General features: G+C 38.4%; 1 protein-coding gene across 1 annotated transcript; it reads left to right on the plus strand.

Moving 5' to 3' along the window:
• Positions 1-3778: 3778 nt before the first annotated feature.
• On the plus strand, positions 3779-12931 carry LOC100774433 (glycine N-acyltransferase-like protein Keg1). The gene is made up of 5 exons (XM_035441413.1): positions 3779-3856; positions 5989-6096; positions 8049-8175; positions 9631-9802; positions 12529-12931. The coding sequence occupies exons 1-5, from the start codon at positions 3779-3781 to the stop codon at positions 12929-12931; spliced, it is 888 nt and encodes a 295-aa protein (XP_035297304.1).
• The last annotated feature ends 467 nt before the right edge of the window (positions 12932-13398 follow it).

Here is a 13398-nt window from a genome sequence, read left to right on the forward strand (position 1 = left end):
TGAAGGTTCTATGATGATAATTCAGGTAGTCATCAATCAAATTAAAAGGGAAGATCAGTTCAGGAACCCTCTCCATTAATGTTTAGAGTCTTAGCTGGGGTCATCCTTGTAGATTCCTAGGAATTTCCTTAGTGCCAGGATTCTCATGAGCCCCATCATGACTCTCTCTTTCCCTGCTCTCCCTCTCTGTCCTTCCTGTATCTTGACCATCCCATTCCCTCATGAAGTCCTCCACACTCCACTTCCTCTTTCTGTTTTCCCTTCTCCACTGCCCATGCTCTCACTTTTGTCAGGAGATCTTGTCTATTTCCCCCTCACAGGGGGAACCAGGTGCATCTCTCTAAGAGTTTTCCTTGTTACCTACCTTCTCTGGAGTTGTGGACTACAGACTGGTTATTGTTTGCTTTACACCTAATATCCACTAATGAGTGAGTACATACTGTGTCCTTATGAGACTCAGTTACCTCACTCAGGATGGTTTTTTCTAGTTCTATCCATTTGCCTGAAAATTTTATGATGTCATTGTTTTTCACCAGTGAGTAGTACTCCATTGTATAACTGTATCACATTTTCTTTATCCATTCTTTGGTTAAGGGGTATCTAGATTGTTTCCAGGTTCTGACTATTATGAGTAATGCTACTATGAACACAGTGAGCAAATGTCCTTGTGATGTGAGTGTGTACCCTTTGGATATATGCCTAAGAGTGGTATTTCTGGGTCCAATTTTCTGAGAAACTGCCATACTGATTTCCAAAGTGGCTGTACAAGTTTGCACTCCCACCAGTAATACAGGTGTGTTCCCCTTACTCAACTTCCTCTCCAGTATAAGCAGTCATTAGAGATTTTGATCTTCACCATTCTGACAGGTGTGAGATAGTATCTCAGAGTCATGTTGATTTGCATTCCTCTAATGACTAAGGACGTTGAGCATTTACTTAAGTGTCTTTTGGCCATTTTAGATTGTTCTATTGAGAGTTTTCTGTTTAGATTTGTACCTCTTTTATTAATTGGATTATTTGATATTTTGGTGTCTACCTTCTTGAGTTATTTATATACTTTGAATGAAGCCCTCTGTCAGATGTGGGGTTGGTGAAGATCTTTTCCCATTGTGTTGTGTGCCATTTTGTCTTATTGATTGTTTCCCGTGCCTTACAGAAGCTTCTCAGTTTCAGGAATGTCCATTTATTGATTGTTTCTCTCAAATCTGTGCTACTGGTGCTATATTTAGGAAGTGGTCTTCTATGTCTATTCCTTCAGGGCTACTTCCCCCTTTCTCTTTTATCAGGTTCAGTGTAATTATGTCTTTGATCCATTTGGACTTGAGTTTTGTGCATGGGGATAAATATAGATCTGTTTGCCTTTTTCTACATGTTGACATCCACTTATGCCAGCACCATTTGTTGAAGATGCTTTCTCTTTTCCATTGTATAATTTTGGCTTCTTTGTTAAAAATCAACTGTTCTTAGGTGTGTAGACTATTATCAAGGTCTTGAATTTAATTCCACTGGTCTACCTGCCTGTTTTTATGCCAATACTAAGCTGTTTTATTATTGTAACTTTATAGTAGAGCTTGAAACCAGGGACGGTGATGCCTCCAGAAGTTCCTTTATTATACACAATTGTTTTAGCTATTCTGTGAATCAACTGTTCTTAGGTGTGTAGACTATTATCAAGGTCTTGAATTTAATTCCACTGGTCTACCTGCCTGTTTTTATGCCAATACTAAGCTGTTTTATTATTGTAACTTTATAGTAGAGCTTGAAACCAGGGATGGTGATGCCTCCAGAAGTTCCTTTATTATACACAATTGTTTTAGCTATTTTGGGTTGTATGATTTTCCATATGTAGTTGAGTATTTTTCCTTTGAGTTCTGTGAAGAGTCATGTTGGGATTTTGATGGGGATTGCATTGCATCTGTAGATTGCTTTGGTAAGATTGCCATTTTTACTAAGTTTACAATGCCTATCTAAGAGAATGGGAGATCTTTTTATTTTCTGATAACTTTTTAAATTTCTTCCTTCAAAGACTTAGCGTTCTTGTTGTGCGGTATTTCATTTGTTTGGATAGAGTTACCCCAAGATATTTCATGCTATTTGTGGTTATTATATAAGGTGATGTTTCTCTGATTTACTTCTGAGCCCATTTATCATTTGTATATATTGATTGTTTGAGTTAATCTTTAGAACATATTTTGAACTTAACCATTTTTTACTACCTTCTACCAATTCCCTGGGGAAGAACCCACCTGTCTATCTCCTGACTTCATATTCACTTTTATAATTATTACTTATAGACTCTTGAATCCAATTAGTGCTGTATGAGTGTGTGGACATCCACTGAAACATGAGATACCTACCAGAGTTCACATTTTCAAAAAGAAATTGTTACTTTCCCTTAGCAGCCTTTAACTGAAAATAGCTCATCAATCAAGAGTGGGCCCCAAGAGACCATTTGTGCACCCATGCTAAAATGTTAAAAGATTTAAAACTTTTCAAATTCATAGCTGTGCTTGCCATGAAAAAATACAGTTTAATAAATAATGCCAGAAATAAAGTATGAGCATCACATCTGCTAGAGTTTCTATGTAGTTCAGTGGGAGAAGAGAAAGAAATAAACAGAAAAGGGCAAAGGGAAATAACTTCCATTCACACACACACACACACACACACACACACACACACACACACACACACACACTTGTCATTGATCATAAAGACGGCAAGTTTAAAATAATCTTCAAATTAATAGTAGTAGTAGCAGCTACTGGACCTAGTATGTTAGAACACTAAATTTATAACATGTAGATCTAATTATCTAAGAATGAATAGTATTTGAATAGATAAGAAATGTTTTAAATCTTTAATATAATTAATTCACAATATCACCAAAGAATGAAATAAGTATAAATGTAAGAAAATATAAAATTGGGAGACCCTATGCCTAAACAAAGGCCACACTGGCTGCCAGAATGCAGGTAGACTGCCTGCCCACAGACCCCACGCTCACCCCTCAGGACTACACACCTTCACCTCAGTCCCCTATTAAAAGTTAAATGGAGAGAAACTCAAAGCAAGTCCAGTAGAATAAGGAACAAGACAAGGTTTTCATATTCACTATATACATTCAATATAATACTTGAAGTTCTAGCTAGAGCAATAGATAACAGAAGGAGATCAAGGGGAATACAAATTGGAAAGGAAGAAGTCAAAGAATCATTATTCACAGATAATATGATTGTATACATTAGCAACCCAAAAATTCTACAAGGGAACTTCTACAGCTGATACATACCTTCAGCAGCAAAGTGGCTGAATATGACCATAAAATCATATGACTTAAAAAGAAGATATGAGGAAAAGCTTGTGTAGAGCCAGATCTTACTGCTTAGCATTGCTATGGTTTGAATGTTTGTATGTCCCCAAGGGTTCTATGCTCGAGGTCTCACCAATAGGATAGGTAATAGAAGGAGCTGAGGTCCGTTGGGAGGTGATTTTGTCTCCTTTTCAAATGTTATGAATGCTTTCATAGGTTAAGCTTCAGAAAGCAAGCCTACTCTTTCATCCCAAGAAGGCACAGCTAGAGGGTTACCTAACAAGGTCGCACAGGATAAAAAACATACCAGTGTCTTGATCATCCACTTCCCAGACCTGAGAGAAATAAATTTATCAACCTGTGACTCCTGATTCTTAGAGGCTTTCAGGACATGCTGTGTAAAGTATCTTCCCACTCCTGACTTGCTATTGCTGTTGCTCTTTTTCATCTAAGGTATCAGAAGAGATGCTCTACTTACAGGGTTCTCAGATGCTTCAGCTTCTGGAGAACTCCCTGCGGAAGCACCTCCCTGAGTCCTTAAAGGTGAGAGTAGAACATTCTCTAACTGAGGACCACACCTTGCTGTGACTGAGGAGGGACAGAGGTCAAGACTCACTAAGCACTGACATCATGCATTTCTCTTACCTATGCTTATGCTACCAGAGTAGAAATAAATCTTTTATTTATTTTAAATATTTGCCCAACATTTAAAAAGCAAATTGCTGCTCCCTCTGATTAAACCCATGTTACTGTTTACTTGCAAAGGATACCTCACAATTTTTGTGAGAACCTGTTACAAAATGAAAACTTGAAAGTTGAAGATATAGGTCAACAGTAGTCTTTGTCTAGCTCATGAAAGGCCCTAGTCTTACTTGATAGTAAGGAAAAGAAAGACTTTTCCTGATTCTTATATAACAAATCACTGTTTAGTTGAAATCATGTTAGATATTAAGTAATATGGATTCTTACTTATTTAAAATTTGCTTTAGTTGTGTCCCTGACATGGCTCTATCATGCATTTCTCTTACCTATGATTTTTTTTTAATCTATAACATTTTTTCTTAATTCAAATTAGAAACAATCCTGCTCTACATGTCAATCCCCTCTCCCTCCCCTACTCGCCCATCCCCCACCAGCCCCCCACTCCACCTACCCCCTGCTCCCCAGGGAGAGTAAGGCCCTCCATGGGGGATCCCCACTGTCTGTCATATCATCCTGGCAGGGCTTAGGCCCTCCCACAAGTGTCCAGGCTGAGAAAGCATCCCACCACATGGAAAGAGCACCCAAAGTCCTTTCTTAAGCCAGGGATAAATACTGATCTACTACCAGAGGCCCCATGGAGTGCGGAGGCCTCCTCATTGACATCCACATTCAGGGGTCTATATCAGGTCCCGTGCTGGCCTTCCAGGCATCAGTCTGGGGTCCATGTGCTCCCCCTTGTTCAGGTCAGCTGACTCTGTGGGTTTCACCCGCCTGTTCTTGACCTCTTTGCTTTTCAACCCTCCCTTTCTGCAACTGAGTTCCAGAGTTCAGTTCAGTATTTAGCTGTGGGTGTCTGCCTCTGCTTTCTTCAGCCACTGGATGAAGGCTCTAGGATGGCAAATATGGTAGTCAACAGTCTCATTATAGGGGAAGGGAATTTAGGGTAGCCTCTCCACAATTGCTTAGATTGTCAGTTGGTGTCATCCTTTTAGATCTCTGGAAATCTCCCTAGTGCCAAATCTCTCTTTAAACTTATAATGGCTCCCTCTGTTATAGTATCTCTCATCCTGCTCTCCTCTATTCTTCTCTCGACTCAACCTTCCTGCAACCCCATTTCCCTCTCCCCTATCTTCATGCTCCCAATTAGCTCAGGAGATCTTCGGGGGAAGGTTTCTTAAAGTGTAAAATGTGTATAATCAGATGCCTTTTGTAGCATATATTATTTCAATGAAATAAGATTTAATGTACAAGAATTTCCAGTTCTCTTTTTATGTATCTCATAACTCACTATGGAATTTTCTGTGAACTAGGATTTGACCTATAACATTTTCTCAGAAAAGATGAAGTAAAGTTGTCTGTCATAAAATATACAAATGATGCAGAAACCAAATTTTAATAAATTGGTGTGGGACTCACTGCATAATCCCAGGCAGCCCTTGAATTTTCAACCTGACTGCCTCAGCCTCCCTATTAGCCCAGATATCAGACAAGTATCACTAAGCCTGACTAAATCTTAACTTACAGGAGAAACAATGGTCCACACATATCAACAGCCAGATGATGCAGATCTAAGAATGGCATAGATCTTAAAGCAGCAATCACAAACATGCTCCCAGGAACAGTAAGGAAAGCATTTGCAATGAATGGGAAAACATTCTGGAATGTCTCAGCTTCATAAGATTTGTTCTGTGCATGAAAAGATAGAAATTCATGAAAAATTCTATTAGATTCTACAGCAGGGGAGTTCATGAGTTTACTCATAAATTGCATCTTTTTCATGTTTTGTTTTATTAATGTTTGAAGGATATTGTTGTTAGAATAAGCAACTAGACACAAAGAACCATTTTAAAGATTCATTTATTAAATCTTTCCAACAAAATTTTGTAATTGCATAGTAATTGTTCTAGTCAAATATGTGTGGCTTTCTAACTCTTTGTAATGTGATGACATTCCTATTGTGTTGAAATATTTAGGCTTATGGCACTGTCTTCCACATGAATAAGGGAAACCCATTCAAGGTCAAGGCTCTGGTGGACAAGTGGCCCGATTTTAATACTGTTGTTATTCGACCCCAGGAGGAGGTAAGTTGCAATATAAAGTAAATATACCTGTATCTCCACATATGTTGCATTCCTAGCATGTGTCTGGCTGTATGCTAGATGCCACAGCCTACTTCCATCCTAAGAAATAGAAATGAAGTGTAATAGTTTCAACCAATGCACTGCCTGAAGGATAACATATAAAAGTCCATAAAATTACAGAGTGAGCAAGAAAGGAACTACACAAAAGTATAGTAATAACCCAAGGAGAATGTTAACTAAAGGTGCAGATCATACACTTTTATCCTCATCCATGCCTTTATTTTGCTTGGCAACACTGGCTGATTTCAATTCCAAGTATACTTTATCACTTCATTATTTCTTACATCTTGTTTGTTGGATTTAGAGGCAAGTGATGGAAAGTCATATCAACTTAAGATTATGTGGAGACATAAAGCATAGCTTGATCTTTTCTTATAAACATTAAAACATTTTCTGAGGGCTGGAGAGATGGCTCAGTGGTTAAGAGCAGTTGTTGTTCTTGCAGAGTACCAGGATTAGGTTCCAAGAACTCATGGGGTGGCTGCCAACTGTCAGTAACCCCAGTTATATGGAATCTGACATCTTCCTCTAGTGTCTGAAGGCATTGCACACATGTAAGACACATACATACATGCAAGCAAAACATTCATGCCCATAAAATAAAAATAAGTAAGTTTTTATAGAAAAGGACATTTCCTAAGCTAGGTTTGTATTTGTAACAAGTTAGTTCTTAGTTCCATTGTCAACTATTATCTGAGGGTAAAACAAATTTCCTGTCTTAAAAATCACTGGACTTGGGGCTGGAGAGATGGCTCAGAGATTAAGAGCACTGACTGCTCTTCCAGAGGTCCTCAGTTCAATTCCCAGCAACCACATGGTGTCTCACAACCATCCATTATGAGATCTGGTGCCCTCTTCTGGTGTGCAGATATACATGGAAGCAGAATTTTGTACACATAAATAATAATATCTTTAAAAAATCACTGGACTTGAAATAATCCAATTGATCTCACTATATCACAGCTTTTCATTGTAATATTGGCTTCCCATTGAGGGACTGCTCTGCCTTTATATCAGTTATCTACAGCAAAGTCAATAAAAGAAGGGACTATAGGAGGTTAATGTTACAGGGAGAGAATGGGAGTTTAGTCATGATTCCAAGTGGAAATATTTTGCCAACATGAATATTGAAGGTGTCTTAAATATTTTACAAGGCATAGCAAGAAAATCAATAGTTGGATCTTGAATATCATTATACAGTATACAATATATTACTTAATATTTACTAGAGGAATTAAAATACTAGAGGAATAAAAGTATTCAGATTATACATTAGTGGAATTTCTGTGATATTTTCCTTGATATTTAATTAGTCCCATTATGCATTTGTAAACTTGTTCTCTCTCTCTCTCTCTCTCTCTCTCTCTCTCTCTCTCTCTCTCTCTCTCTCTCTCTCTGTGTGTGTGTGTGTGTGTGTGTGTGTGTGTGTGTGTGTGTCATTGTTTGCTTCAGGCGGTTGTCATTTACTTGATAATAATAAATGATTTTTGAAGGACTGTCGACCTCATTAGCTTTATCATTGGTTCCCTATGTGTACATGTATATTCTGATTCTGTTTTCAATATAGACTTTAATACCAGAGCATTCACAGCCCACAGCAAGGAGTATTCTTTTAGCTAAATGTTTTGCTTTTAGTTTGTTATTTCAATTCTTCTAAATGGATTTTATAATGCTGTACTTACTCTCAAGTTGGGGTAATGTCTTTCAGGGTGCTTTTATGTTGAATTTAGTCATGGCCTTTTCTCTTGATTTCACATTGTTAATAGTTACAAGATAAATCCACAAGAAGCATTACTTCTAATATTGTAAAATCTCTCGATGTAACTGGATACCAATAATCAAACACCACAACACCCACAAACATTCTGGTTTATTCTTTCTTTCTAAAACAGGACATGGCAGATGACCTTGACCACTACACCAACACTTATCTAATATACTCCAAGGATCCCGTAAACTCTCAGAAGTTTCTCAGCTCATCAGAAGTCATTAACTGGAAACAACATTTACAGATTCAAAGTAAGAGAGCTGGGGAGTGGGGGGGGGCTTTTGTTACCTCCTGTGAGCACATGGTGGAAGTCACTGTTCCTTTTGAACAAGTACTTTACATCCCACACAAATTTTTGCAAGCCACAGACACTTAGCATGCTGCCCTGTTTCTTCCTTTGGCATCTATCAAACTCAAAAGTGAACTCTTTTAAGAGCTGCCATGTTTAAAGTTTACAGAGGAAATTTTGTGACTTGAGACTTAATTTTTAGTATGCCCATATTTTATTTAAGAACATAAATGTAGGAGCAACGAATCTGACCATTCCATCTCTGTTTTATTACACTGTCACATATTCAAGGGGATGTTTTGGTAAACAAGACTATACCTTCCGGTTTGCATAATCTAAGATTGAAACCTGAGTGGGCCAGTTATTAGCTGTGTGGTAAAGGCTAAGTCACTTCTGCTATGGAGACCAAGTTTTTGTGAAAAAAAAATGGTTATAATACTTTTCAAAACATAGCATCCTTTGGTATTAAATGAGACATTTAATGGAAACTTCTTAGGAATCAGGTTTCTAGTTATATAGGATTTCAAACTTTCTCAACATCAACTCAAAATGACAATTTTTTTAGCTAACAATTGTATGGGTAGGAAATTTGGCTCAACTAGGTGGCTCTGCTGGTCACACCTAGTTTCACATATGGGCTCAGTCACCTGGAGTGTTGCATGTGGGCTAGCAGGAATGGGCTCATCATGATCCCAAGTCTGGCATTTCATAATAACATTGTGCCAACTCTGAACTATAGGGATGGAGGTGGATTGGGTGACATGTAAATACTGCAGGATCAGGAACAGAAAATAAAAGCCAATTTCTTTGATTCTTGTTTACTACATTACCCTCTTTCCCATGAGCCTAAACAAGGTTTAGGAGCAAACCAAATCTAAGTCATGGTGAAAGAAGTCATACTACTGCAATAGAAAGGAGCTGAGAACCTTATAGTAACAATTTAATGAATCGAGTACATAGAAATTATCCATTCAATGTCAGTCACCATGCTTCTAATTCCATCTCTTTGGTAGCTATACTCTTAAATAGCCAGGGTTTGTGATACCATCCAAAACTTAGATTTAAAAAAACATGGAAAGGATATAATCTCTATCATATTAAGCCTGTCATGATTTAATACAAGACTTGATGATTCTATGTTCATATTCCCTTTGATTTCACTAGACAGATTTTCCTCACTATTCCCCTCTTCTTTGGAGGAGCTGGGGTCGAGACAGAGTTTCTTTGTGGCTTTGGGAACTGTCCTGGAACTTTTCTGTAGACCAGGATGGTCTCAAACTCACAGAGATCTGCCTGCCTCTGCCTCCTGAGTGCTGGGATTAAAGACATATGCCACCACCACCCAGCTTGGATAGCGTTTCCTAAATGTTAAGATGACTAATGGTATATCCATTGCTTCCTCATATTCTCCATCAAGGTTCACAGTCAAGCCTGGACAAAGTGATAGAACATCTTGCAGACATTAATTTGGGCAACGTCAAGCATACACAATGCTTTCTCTATATGGTATTTGACACAGCAAAGAAACTGCTTCCTTCTTTGGTGGATACCAAGAACTTAGTACAGAGCAGTGACAAGCCCAAACCCATGTAAGTGTTTGAGAAGAGGTTCTGTACCTTTTACTCTCTTACTAATGACTTACCTCCTGTATTAGATTTCCAAAGTGGTCACTAAATGTCACCTTAAAACACAGAGCTAAAATCAAAGCACATGTGGTCCATCATTGGTTTGGAGTCTAGGTAAAAATCAAGATTTGAGCAGGGCTGTGTTGCGAATCCACAGTCCAGAATTCCTTCTGATGTCTTCCAACACCCAGTGCCATTCCAGGATGACCTTGGCTTTGGGATACATTACCCACTCACAGAAACACTTTCACATAACCTTCTTTATCATCTGTGTCTTTTCCTCTTTTGTTTATTGTAAGGACACTTACCAACAGATTTGGGACCCACCAAATAATTGGGATGGGTTTATATTGAAGTCCTAAATTTGTATATTCAAAGATTCCTTTTCTAAGCAAGATGGTCTGCAGAAAGGGCTGGCAAGATGGCTCAGCAGCCAAAGGTGCTTGCTGGCAACTCTGATTACCTGACTTAAACCCTGCAACCTACGTGATAAAGAAGAGAACCAACTCCAAATACTTGTTCTCTGATTTTCACACAGGACCATATAACATCAAAATAAATAATGAGTAAATAAATAAATAAATGCAATTAAATTTAATTGCCTATACCAGTTGAATGTGGGTTGCTGTTTAACCTGCCATGCCCTCACTACGTCTGCTAGCATTTGCCCTGGTAAATATATAACAAATATTCTGCAGAGTAGCTGTCTAATTATAATAAAATTTAAGTAAGGACCATGTCTCTCTCCTGCTTCCAAAATTTCAGTGCTTCCTGAATATTTTCAAACATTTCTGAACTCCACAGCTCTCTAGGAGGAATTTTTATCTACCTCTCAGGCCTTATATTTTATCTTGTTTATTCCCTCCTAAACTTCTAGTCTTTGTTAAAAAGTATTACAAGTTCATATTAGAAACATGAACTGTCTTGTAGACATGAGCCTAAAATCAGAGGTGAGTCATTCTTTCAAACAAAGTGATCTAATTCAGGTAATCTAAAGGGGAACGAGGTTGATTCTATAGACTGAGAAAAGCTAAAGTAACACAAACAAAATGTTGTCATTTCAATGTTACTTCCTATGTAAAATAGGAAACGAAGATAACATTGGAATTCAGGTTACTTCAAGTTAATTATTTTGGTAGGGCTTAAAGCAAAGAGAACCTCACTCATATTCTCTGTCTATTTTTCTAGCTCACTGTCTTGCTCTCTCCTTCTCTCTCTCTTAGAATGTCAATTAACAATCTATTATTTGTTTGGTGACACGAAGCATCTATGTGCATGATTTTATGCTGCTTCTTGTGTTGAAGCTAAATGCAGAGGTTAATGTACAATGATGCTATGCCATGGCTTTACTACCATTTCTATTTGACCTTCATGAGATCAGGCCTCTAATATTAGCACCTCTCTTTCAAAGCATCTCTCTCTTAAGCAGACCAGTTTTACACTGACAACTTTCCTTGTTATCCAGATCTACTCACAAGTTACCTCATCAGAGTCCTGGGAAAAACACCTCAGCTTTATTTTACTCAGAGTACTCCTGAGTATTTGAAACTAGGTAATATATTCTGCACACTTGATGTTTGACTCATCCTCTAACAATAAGTAAAACCCTGCATGAGTTCAGATTGTCAGTAGCTATCACACAGTGGGTTTTAAACAAATACGCGTTCAGTGAATTCTCCCCATAGAACAACTGGAATAATAAAAATATTCTAATAAAAGCATTTTAATAAGTCTCACATTGTTCCCATTTTTGTTTAATGTAATGCTGAGTAGAACCAAAGGCTGGCAGTCACTATGTGATTTGAGGATACTCAATCTTACAACCCTCCGTGAAGTTTTCTACCTACAAGAATTCTGTTCTCTATGTAAACTACATGGCAACCTGGAGAACACTGCCAACTAGAAGCTCCTGGAAAGTTTGTCCTTCTATGATCTAGAGGACAACCTAACCTCTTGACAGAAATCAGAATCCAGAATAGTTTGCTCAACACATGGATGACAGAACCTGTAACTGGAGTTGAAGTAGAGTGCTTAGCTCCTCCTCCATAGGCCTTTCCAAAATGACTCTTGAAGCCTCCTTACATCACTGCATGTGTCTTCAGAAATCAGGACCCTGTGACACGTCCAACTTCATTCCACATCACTGCCCTTGTTTGCATTTGACTTTATCTTTTGTGCACCACAGTGCCTAACCCCCACAAGATACGAAATTCTACGATTCTGAACTGTGGCTTTTCTGCTTGTACATTTGTTTTAGAAAGCTTGCTAATGTCGGCAAAACTGTTTCCTTTCTCATAAAATAAGACTGATAATATTTGAACTCCCTGACTGAAAGATCATATTTGAGCTCTCTAACTGCAAAGATAATGGTCACAGGCAAATAAACTGGAAATGTTACCTGGAGCGTTTTTTCCTGTTAGGCACTGAATCTGAGCCCCCATCACACTGCCTTGTTACACTACAGGGCAAGTTGCTTTTTAGCCCTGCTCACTAGATGGGGAAATACAAAAGGTGAGAGTAATTACTCAGACTCATGAACACCATGTTGATAGGAACACAGGTAGTCTAGCTACAGAGAATACAATCTTAGATATTCTACTTTTTGCCTCTTTGGGCAATGTAGGGGTAAGAAATAAAATTGTTCATAGCCTATGTGATTAAGGACTGAACTTTCCTGTTTTTCTCCATAGTAACAAAGAGGTGTTCAAATTCACCTCCCTGGATGTCACACACGCTGCCTTGGTGAACAGCTTCTGGCATTTTGGTGGCAACGAGAGAAGTCAGAAGTTTATTGAGCGCTGTATCCACACCTTCCCCAGCTTCTGTATTGTGGGGCCTGAGGGGATCCCCGTGTCCTGGTGCCTGATGGACCACACTGGAGAACTGAGAATGGGAGGCACCTTGCCTCAGTACCGGCGCCAGGGTCTCATTTACCATATTTCTCATCACCAGATTCACACTCTAGGAAATCTTGACATCCCCCTGTATGGACATGTGGATAAAACTAACTTCACTATGCAGAGAGTAGCCGCCATGCTGGCTAATGTCCGCATGCCCTGTAACTGGAACCAGTGGAACTATGTGCCTCTATAAGGCTGGGAGAATTGCATTCCAGCCTTAACTTTGAGCCAAAGAACCACAGGCCCTAGTCCAACTTTCCTAAGCCAGATGATCTACATCTACAAAACAAAGATGAAAATGTGTTCCATATTGAGGTATCATTGTCTAAATTAAATGAGAAATGCATTTTCTGAATTAAAAAAAACCACTGATGTCTAGCAGAGTTGCATGATTGCTAGCTATGTCGCCATCATCATCATCATCGCTAGGTATTAGAATGGAACATTTGCCCTTTTTGAGAACTGAGAAAAGTTTGTAGCAACATGCAGGGCATCAGGGGTGAATGTGTGTTGAAGTCTGAAGTCTAAATCAGTTATCTCATTGTACATTACTAGTTAAATCTGAGAATTACCTTCTAATAGTACAAATTACACCATAAGTTATAGACATACAAAACATCAAACATGTTGAACTTCCTTTATAAGATAAATTTTTACTAT

The sequence above is a fragment of the Cricetulus griseus genome, chromosome 3, assembly GCF_003668045.3.
Source record: "Cricetulus griseus strain 17A/GY chromosome 3, alternate assembly CriGri-PICRH-1.0, whole genome shotgun sequence".
Classification (NCBI taxonomy): Eukaryota; Metazoa; Chordata; class Mammalia; order Rodentia; family Cricetidae; genus Cricetulus; species Cricetulus griseus.